Here is a 10,606-nt window from a genome sequence, read left to right as displayed (position 1 = left end):
TTTGGTTTTCCAGTTTAAAAATTACTGGCCTTTTAAAAATTGCTTATAAATGGGACTTACGTTAAATGTTCCCTTCTGGTGGAATGACCTGCCCGACTCAATCCAAGCAACTGAGTCCTTAGCCATCTTCAACACATCTTTTCCATCTTTATTTGACCCTCTAACTCTAGCACTGTCTATTCTAATTCTATTCTTAAAAAAAAAAAAAAACTTGCCCCTTTTAGACTTGCACTCTATTCATTTACTAACTGCTTATTTTCTTAAAAAAAACAAAAAACAATGGTATAAACAGATACTGATTTTTGACTTTCATGAGCTGTAAGCTCTAATCATCAAAATTAAAAGAAATAAACATTTGAAATATATCAGTCTGTGTGTAATGAATGAATGTAATATACAAGTTTCACTTTTTGAATGGAATTAGTGAAATAAATCAACTTTTTGATGATATTCTAATTATATGACCAGCACCTGTATATACAGGGGTGCACATAAGTGATCCACAGGTCCGCATGTGCGACCAAAATTAAAAATGTGCTGTGTAAATAAGTTCTGACGGCGCATTTGCGTACCGCCATTGTACACTTGAATATTATCACACTTGATTTAGTTTATTATTTTTAGTTAGTTACATTATATATATATATATAACTAAATGAAGTGCAATAATATTATCACTATTATTAATACATGTTTTTTTTGTAGATATATTTTATGGGTCACACTACATGCCATGGCCCGTGTGAGGACCAAATCTCCAGGTTCTCATATGAACCAGGCTGAAAAACTTATGTGCACCCCTGTGTATATAAATACAAACACATGCATATATATATTTAAGAAAAATATGCTAAGTTTATATATTAAATATATTCATATATAATCTAAAATATAATAATATAAATGTATATACATGCAAATATTTTCAAAATATATACTGTATGTGTGTGTTTATATATACATAATAAATAAACACAGTAAACATGTAAACAAAAACTTTTATTTTGGATGCGATTAATCTTTTGACAGCACTAATATAAATCTATAAATAAGCTAATATGCGTAAATCTAAACAATTCAGATAATGAGGTATCAAGAAATTTTCACATATTTTGAAGTGCCCATGGTAACACCTTGCACGACACCGTCTTCAAAGCGCTCATGAAATGCCAAATTAAATCGACAAAACACGATGCAACCCCCATTTCAACATCTATTCAAAATTCATCACTTACCTTTATCTTGCTGACTTTCCTACCTATTTTTCCTCTTCTCTGCACCATAATTTGTGGGGCTCTACGCAACTTGCATAGTAAGCATATAGGACTACTCGGCTCTACTTATTGTAGAGTTAACAAAAGCATTGTAATGTTCAAAGTGGATGTCATAATCTCAGTAGACCGGGAAGATTTTAAAATGAGTGTTTCATTCATAAATTCGTGCAAACTTACCTTCAGGCAGTGCAAATACAAACGGAAGGCAGAAGACAACCAGTGCAGTGCTGAAGGGCTATACACTACTGTTTGAAAGTTTGGGGTCAATAAGATTTTTTTTTCCTGCAATTGATTAAAAACAGTAAAAAACTGTAAACCATCAAAACCTGTTCTTTGATAACAATAAAAATGTTTCTTGAGTGCTAAATCAGAATGATTAGAATATTTTCCAAAGGAAGACTGAGTAATGGCTGCAGTGCTAAAAGTCAGCTTTGCATCACATTAATAAATTACATTTTAAATTATATTCAAATAGAAAGAAAAACGTTTTATATTGTAAACATTACTGTTTTTTTTGCCGTATTTTTGATCAAATAAATGCTGCCTTAGTGAGCATAAGAGACTTATTTTAAAAACATCAGTAAAGCCCTAAACTTTTGAATAATTTTATTTTTTTAGTCTGAAGACACATTTGAAACCAAGGCATTTTAAATAAAGTTATGAAATAATGCATTTAAAAAATGCATGCTCTGTAATGTCAATGGCAAAGTTTAAGGCTACACTGATGCAGCATCAGGACCGCTTTGCCTCTGCAAACAGTATACTGTACATCTACGTGTCATTGTGTATTTAGCCTACACAGAATTTAGAGCAGACTCAGAGCAGTATAGAGACGCCTTAAATGATGCTGAGAGCATCCTCCTCCTCCTCATCATCTCCAGTGCTGATCTCTGGGCAGAAGGGGGTGTGTTCTCATCACAGCGCTGGAAATCCCCCCATTAGTCACATAAAAGCGACCCGAACGCCAGTTCCTCATCATATTAAAGCTCGATCCTGAGCCGAACGAGGACTTTAAACTATGTAGGCACGGTGGACAGGGTTTAAATGGGCAATCTGATGGGCAGCTGGAGATACAAGGAGCCGTGCACAGTGGAAGAATGCGACTCGACGTGGGAAACGGACTCGGAGAGCGACGAGCATCAGCCGGGAGGAGAGGAGGAGGACAGCGGCATCTCCGAATCCATGAGCCCGGCGGACGCAGTCAGAGGAGCCGAGCAGCTGGATCACGGATTACCGCAGGTAAAGAGAAACAATAATAACCACGAAAACGGTCGGTAATTGTAAGCGTAGAGTCGGTTGCATCAAAGATGACAGCGTGTAGTTATGATTGTGGAGTTGATATTGAAAATCTATGTAAATCCATGTGGTGTAAGCACGCGTGCTGTGCTTGCCTAAAGCGTGGGCAATGTCAATCTATCTATCATCACATAAGTAGCTATTATTAAATTAGCGATGTACAGCTCTAAAGAACACGGCGCTATACTGAGAATTGCACATTTAGGGTAAGATTTTGACTAAATACCAAGCACAGTTGCAGTTGTAATGGGTTCTATTGTGTCAATTTTGTCCCGTTTTCTGCATGACCGCTATAAATACCACATAGCTGGATGTAGGATGTGACATAGTTGGTGATATCTAATACTACTACTAATAAAAAATAAACACAACAAAAGCATATTTTATTAAAACATAGCTGTTTGACCCATATTTGAAGAAGCTATGACCTATCACCTTTGGCTTTTCAGCATGTTCTGTAGCTTTAAGTATACTATTTTTTTCTTTTTCTTTTCATTGCATTTTCGTCATATCAGTGAATAAAAAGATTTTCTATGATTTAGTCCTTTACGCATATTGTCCTCTATGATTGGGTATAATCGGCATCCAATGTAAAAGGCCCTTACAGTTTTATTTGTGAAATACACAACGGAAATTGTAGCTCTGAGAGACACACCATTCATTATCTAATAGAAAAATAATGCAGACATTATTATAATATACATGAGATGTGTGGATTTCTTTAAGACTGCAAGGGAAGCTCGGCTTCCCCTATAATGTCAAAAAATTAATGGTCAAATATGTACTATTGTGTTAACATTTTATTGACTAAAAATGCGTTAGAACACATTCATCTCGAACTTCGAAGACCAGTTTGTTCAGAATTAGGTACAGGTCGGCTGACTCGATTTCTTTCTCATACATTCCCGTAGCGTCAGTGCAGTTCCCTGTTGAAGCCTAGCGTCCATTGACTTCAATGGGGCTGCTTAGATAAATATTTTTTTCAGTGCTTCGAAACTAGACGGTCATTGGATAAATGCTGCGATTATGTCCCGCCCACGGACGCTCAGCGTCTCTGGGGGTGAATGGAGGAGTGGGCGTGCCTGGACGCCGGGCTTCTGCGTGATGATTGGAGGGTCTGTCGAAAGACTGCATCTCCTTTTGATTGACAGCGATTTTGTACTATAAAAAGTCGCTGACGCTGAAGCTATTCGAGCTGAGTCCCATAGCGGCTTTGCACTTGGTTCTTATCAATCATTATATATATATATATTTTTTTTTTTCATTTATAATGTTATGTTTTAATATACATGCTGCTAACTCGGAAATCTCAAGATATGCGAGCAAAAAATGCTCCTGACACTTAGGCAATACGACACGAGCAAGAGTGCTGTTTTTGATTAGTTTCTGTGTTCGAATCCAAATCCGCGTTGTCTTGGGAGAATCACTGATTCACTGAGCCACTCATAAAAACAGTCATTTGATTCGCTCCTGAAGGATTCAGCCGTTTTGAAAGAATTGTTTGAATGACTCAGTGATTCAATCACGAACTTCTGCCACCTGCTGGCCGTTTTTAAGTTTCCCGTCTAAAAGTAGGCATATTACATTTTTTTCCAACATATTTCTATATTCAGAATTTAGCATTTAAAACATTAATCTCATAACATTATTTATGCAATTATAAATACAGTCTAAATGAATAAGTGCCACATCTAAATGTCACTTCATGCAGCTTCTGTGCTAAGATGAATGTTGTTTAGATCATTTCATGGATAACAATAGCCAGTCATTCATTCACATTAATTAAGTATTCAGAGAATAATATTGTCTGTTTTCAATTACATCTATTTATTTATAAAATTTTGATTCATTTTGTAGAATTGAATTATAAATTAAGTTGGTATAGTATCGAAGACATTTTTATGGTATCATGACAACCCTATTCTACACCACATTCCTTGTTTCAGTTTAACCTAATTCCCACATTTCCTCCGTCGAGTTTAATATATATTTTTTTAGATTGTTTGTTCATTCATTCATTCATTCATACAGTAAGGTAGGCCAGCGTCACTAGAAAAGACGCCTAGTTGGTACGAAAGGGTCACAGAGCATTTTCTTGAAAAGGAACGTAGGGCAGAATTTACGTATAAATAAATGGACAATTTTTATGATGTAGGCCGAAAATGAGCTTCCCCTCTTTGAAAGACCAGCAGCCGCCACTGATGAGATAATATGAAATTGCAAAAAAATGTTTAAAATTAATCAGGAAATGGTGCACTTTTAGCCAGTATTGTATCCTAGAGTTAACTTTTCTTAGAGCAATAGGAAGGTTAAAGCATTGTATCTTTGACCTTGTTAGATGTTATATGTTCTCTCTAGGTTTCTGGATTTTAAGGCCACTGAGTCTGTGACCTGTTCAATGTGACCTATTTCCTCATGGGAAATTTGCTGTGTTGAATTTCCTGTTAGCGGAAGAAGGAAATTGGATTTTTATTCATTTGAAGCTAAGATTTTGATAACAGTTTTTCACACTCACCATTATAGCATTGTTTTTGTGAGCCCTGCATCAAAGACCGTTGTATTATTTAATACAAAATTACATAAGTAAATTTATTGTTATTAATTAATAAGCCTCACAGGCATTTCAATATGACATTGGCCTCTACTAGCAAACCGCTTCATGTTGTGTGTAAGAGAGCAAGATTTCTGTGCTGAGCTTTCACTCAACCGTAAAGATGTTCAGTTTTTGAACATCGCAAGAGGCTGAGAGCTAAAAATGGTCATGAATTAGTTAGAAAAAGTACATAGTCTACAAAATGGAGCTCTTCTCTCTTGTCTAACAGCCTTTGCATCCCAATGGGGAAGAGCAGTGACAATGTAGCTCAGATGCTGATGAGTGAAGTCATTCATACGCTCTTTCACTGCCTATGTAACCATTCCACTCCTCTCTCTCCTTTCCTCTCACAGTTTGGTGACATGATGGAGTCCACTACTAGGATGAAAAGGAGCTTTTACGCCGCAAAGGACTTGTACAAGTATCGGCACAGTTATCCGGTAAAGAGTTACATCTACTCTCTTCACATTTCTCATACAGAGCTTGAAGGCCGATCATCTTTGAATATAAAATTTGCAGTTAATATTGCAGTACAGTCAGCAGAAAACATAGCAGAGACCAAATGTACAGTTTTTTTCCACTCTCTCTCTCTCTCTGTCCTTCTGTCCTGGTTTTAATCTGTGATTCTGTTGCTCAGAACTACAAGGAGCATCGTCAGCCAAACGAATACCGCAATCTGAGGTTTTATCTGAATAAGATCCCCCTGGTGCCGGATGGTGAGTGTTTGTTTGCTTTTTCATTATAATGACTGTACAATGGGATTTGGACTGAAAAGAACCCCATCACTTGTGTTACTCAAAATTTCTTCAAATGTGTTCAGTGCATTTTATTGCAGCCATTGAATGTGTTGTGATTGAAGTGCTGATGGTGTGTGGATTTCTTTCTTTTGTCATTTCATATTATTTCCTGTATTCTTCAATAATGAACTAATATTATTGCTGTTCTTTCCAGGACAGTATTGTATGGGGTTCAAAATGTTTGCCAAACAAATCTGCTTTATTGTTTTTAAATCACCATTATATTAAAGGAACTTGCTCCCTGGAAGTCCCTTGATTCTCATAATGAGACTGTGCCTTAATTGTTACATGGGGAAATTTTCTTCGCGGTAATAACACAGCCATTTCAGGAACAGAAGCGTGGTGCAAATAATGATCTGGGATGGTAATCCAATAAGATTCAAACCATGGTTTACACAGATGATCCATGAGCAAGAGAGTCATGTTAAAAGAATTTTACCCATGATTACTTCAAGAAATGGTTCTGAATAACAAAAATACGGTCATTATTTGCTTGTTTCAAATTTGAGTGCTGTTATTTTGTTCTGTGGGATGCTAAAAAGATTTAGAAGAATATACACATTCCTCTTTTTCATAATTGTTATTTAAGAGCTTTTCAATGAGTTTGTAAAGGTTCTCGAGTTGAGAGCTTGTTGGATTGGCTGATAAATAACCTAAATGTTCACAGAGTTTTAAGGACTATTTTTATACTTTCATAATGTTTTTGTCTTTATTCGCGGTTCTCAGCTGTGGTCACTATGACCCAACCTTTTTATGTAAAGGTTATATATATATATATATATATATATATATATATATATATATATGTATAATGAGTGAATTTTCATTTTTGATTGAGCTATTGCTTTGTTACATTGGACATGTTCTGAAATTTGCTTTGGATTTTTGCTTTTTTGGAGAAAACAAGAGTCATGTCGATCCCGCCTACAATATTTCACCTGAAAATATTGATCGTGAGACTCACAACACAAGAATATTACAATACACAAAGACGTGAACATACATCCTGCAAGAACATTTATACACAAATGAACATAAAGCAGTTTTTACAACCGAATACACATGCCAGCTGGTGTGAGGGAAGAACATGGGTTCTGGAGTGCTTCATTAGCTGAATGTTTTCCCTGCGGGGCCAGTTTAGGCAGGCAGACAGTGAAGACATCTCAGAGGAGCCATTGATTGGTTATTGTGGGCATGTTTGAGAATTAACTGGATCTGTTGTGCAAGCGTTTAATGGCAGCATAACTGCTTCACTGCTGTTTGGGCAGAAGGACACACACACACACACACACACCCACACCCACACACTGCTGTGCTCTGCGTTCCCTTGAGATCTCAGTGTTTCCATGTCACGGATGACCTACACGTCTGTTTGCACTCTGATCTGAAACAACACGCTGTCCTATCGTGTCTCATATGTGAATGAATCATTATTGACCTAGTAAACATTGGTCTGAATGATTTGTTCACAGAATATTTATCTCAACGATTCAGTGATCAGGTCTTCAGCTTGAGAGCTCACTGGAAGAAAAGATGATGAAATTACGACTTAAATTTTGGTCTGTTAATCATAAGAAGTCTTATGGACTACAGTTATGATACATTTATGGCGTTTTGCTTTCTTTTTAAGGCTTGAATGTTCAATAGAAGAAATAAAGTCATAGGCTTTTGAAAAACTATCCTTTTAATAGAGTGAATAATGCTGAGCTTGGCCTGTTGTGATGATTTATTATTTTTCTCTTTGTCCCCGCAGGTATTTATATTGAAGAAATCCTCACTAAATGGAGGGGCGACTATGAAAAATTGGAGCACAATCACACATACATTCAGTGGTAAGACATTTTTGCAAGCAATAAAGCGCCTACTCAGTAATTGCTTAATAATGCATAATAACTGAGACTTCACAAATCGTCATCGGCCAGGCACTTACTATATTATTATCACTGCTTGTTCACAGAACAGAGAAAGCTGCTTGTTTATATGTGCATGAGGGATTTTTGGATGGCGAGACATGGATTAGATATCCTTTTCTCTACCATCTGTTCAAAATAAAATTCATCTTCTTTAGATGCAAATCCTGTAGATCAAGGCAAAATCAAACAAGAGCATGAAAGTGGACAAAGGCAGTTATAAAGACAAAATCAGCACAATTTTGGTACCTGCAGGTGAAGGGGTCAATATCATCCTTTTTGGTGACAAAAGATGGCCTTAGGACTACATTAGATAAAAGCTTCTTTAATGTTTAACGTTGCTTAAATATTCATAGACCGCTTTGGCTGACATCATCTCTTTAGTAACTGAAGAAGCTTTGGGGAATGTCTATGACTCGAGGGCAATTCCTGATTTAATGGTCCATTTTCCTAACATTAAAGATGCAAACGATAAAGGTTTAATCTTAATGGCAGAAGATAAGTGCAGCCCACATTATAGAAATGTATGGAAGCTTTTCTAAGAATTTGAGATTAAATCAAGCATGATTAATTGAACATCTTGCAGGCACTATAGTAAAACATCATCCAGCTGCTTGGGTGCATAAAGCATCATAGCTTTCAATATTAATAAACATTTTGTAGTATATATTGAGACATGAAGAGGTATTATCGTATCCGACTAAGAAATACTCAGCAACTCTTTTGGATTCCGATGATTATTATATTATATTGTTGATATAATAAAAGAGGCACTTGTTCAAGGTCAACATGGAAAAAATACTGAACATTCACATCACCTGTAAAACACTGTAACTCGTAGGTGAAATGAATCCCATTTAAACTGCAGTTACTGCAACTTGAAGAACAAAATGTGTCTCCTGCATTTGCTTCATGCTACTATTGACTAGAAAAATACGAAGCATTTCCCTTTGACCTTATTGGTCCTTAAAATAGAGAATTAGAATTTCGAGCCATGGGTTTCCTCAATAATTTTTAACGGGTTTTCAGAGTCTGTAACTTTACTTTTAAGAAACTTTCCTATGCTGTAATCTTTGTTTACCGTAACCAATGAAAATGTTAAAACAGTGTGCTTAAAAATGTAAGTTACTAGGTAAAAAAGTTGCTAAATTCATCTACCACAAGCACATGCTTGATCAGCTTGACAGCTGCTGGTGTTAGCAGCGTTTTTAAAGCACACAGCAGGTTCAGTATTCACGCTTGGGGTATAAATGTGTGAAATTTCTGTTGTAGAACATGACATAAAAGTCTCCTCAAATAATGTTAACCACAGACCTTATTCTACTCAGTCCAAAAAAAAAAAAAAAGAAAAGCTAAAATTAGCCTTTCGGGTTGGCCTACAAATTGATTTCATGTTTTTTTGTTTCATGCTTTAGTCATTCTCTTTTTCAACCTCTAATTCATTTTAAAAATAAATATTATACAATACCTACGTCACCGAGGAGGAAACATGTAAACAGTAATGAATTCAAATCTGCTGGCAATGTACCATTCAGCAAACGTTGAAGGTTGTACGGAGGTTAAACAGAGGTTTTACGTCATATGCTCTTGAAAAGTTATCAGTAGGGTGCCAAAATCGCAAGCATTTTGCCTCTTTAAGTAAATTAAGATGAGATGACAGCGAAAGCCAGCCAGAATGTCATGGCTTCAGAGAAAGAAGAGAAACAGGAGATGAATGGAAAAAAAGATGTGCCAAGGTTTGCGAGTTGTCCTTTGCTAGTGGTCAGCAACATGTAGGATCAAAAAGCTGGCAGGGAGAAATGTACCCTTTTTTGCGTTGTGTGTGTGTGTTTGTGTTTGTGTCTTATCTCTCTCCCTAGTCCCCTTCTCCATATCCTAGTGACGGTCACTTTTGCCTTTTCCAGCATGATTTATTTGTGGTGCTAATTCAGTCATCATGATTTATTGTCTTCAATCATTCATTATGTTATATACACTCTTACCACTATTAATTTTCATTTATTGTTTTAAATTTAATGTTTAATGTACTGTATATATGAATACACTAATATATTTGGGTTTGTTAATGGCCAGTGCCAATACTGATAACTAGGTAACTTGATATGGTTGATATAAAGCAGATGCAGTATATGATATAGGCTAATAAAATTTAATTATAGTAAATAACTATATTCCTGTCATTCAAACTATAGACCAACGTCAAGGTCATGGCTTTGATTCCTAGGTTATGTAGAAAATGCACCTTCAATGCAAAGCACTATGTATAATATATATATATATATATATATATATGTGTGTGTGTGTGTGTGCATAAATATATACAGTAATTAAGCATTTTTATGCAAAAGTTACTCAAAATAACCCTAACCCAAAATATCATGTATTTGTAAATGTTTATACTGAGTTCTCAGTCAGGTCTCTAATGGATAAATAATGATAAATTCAGAGGTAGATCCTAACATGTTTCTTTGCTGCTGTTACAGGCTCTTCCCACTCAGAGAACAAGGCCTAAATTTTTATGCTCAAGAACTCACTCAGGATGAGATAAAGGTATGCTGCTAAAGTCAAGCAGGGAACAGTCAAGCAAGACATGTATACTCTTTAACAAGGTTCTTCAAAGCAAAGAACTTTCTTCTTTTTAATTTAAATTTTATTTATTTTTGCTGTATAAGTTCTTGAGTTGACAGTATGGTTATCTGAATGCAATAAAAAATAAGTGCTTTAAATCAGTGTTTT

At 35.7% G+C, this 10,606-nt stretch overlaps 1 protein-coding gene across 1 annotated transcript in view; it reads left to right on the top strand.

The window, feature by feature from the left end:
• Positions 1-1,123: 1,123 nt before the first annotated feature.
• Positions 1,124-10,606, top strand: part of ogfrl1 (opioid growth factor receptor-like 1) — a 16,454-nt gene continuing 6,971 nt past the window's right edge. The window contains exons 1-5 of the mRNA XM_058795695.1: positions 1,124-2,513; positions 5,517-5,603; positions 5,801-5,879; positions 7,714-7,792; positions 10,354-10,420. Coding sequence (XP_058651678.1) covers positions 2,319-2,513; positions 5,517-5,603; positions 5,801-5,879; positions 7,714-7,792; positions 10,354-10,420 — 507 coding nt within the window. The 5' untranslated portion in view covers positions 1,124-2,318. The remainder of the gene's footprint in view (positions 2,514-5,516; positions 5,604-5,800; positions 5,880-7,713; positions 7,793-10,353; positions 10,421-10,606) is intronic.

This window comes from Onychostoma macrolepis, chromosome 13 (genome assembly GCF_012432095.1).
Source record: "Onychostoma macrolepis isolate SWU-2019 chromosome 13, ASM1243209v1, whole genome shotgun sequence".
Classification (NCBI taxonomy): Eukaryota; Metazoa; Chordata; class Actinopteri; order Cypriniformes; family Cyprinidae; genus Onychostoma; species Onychostoma macrolepis.
The sequence above is the reverse complement of the archived record's forward strand: the minus strand, read 5'-3'. Positions and strand labels throughout refer to the sequence as shown.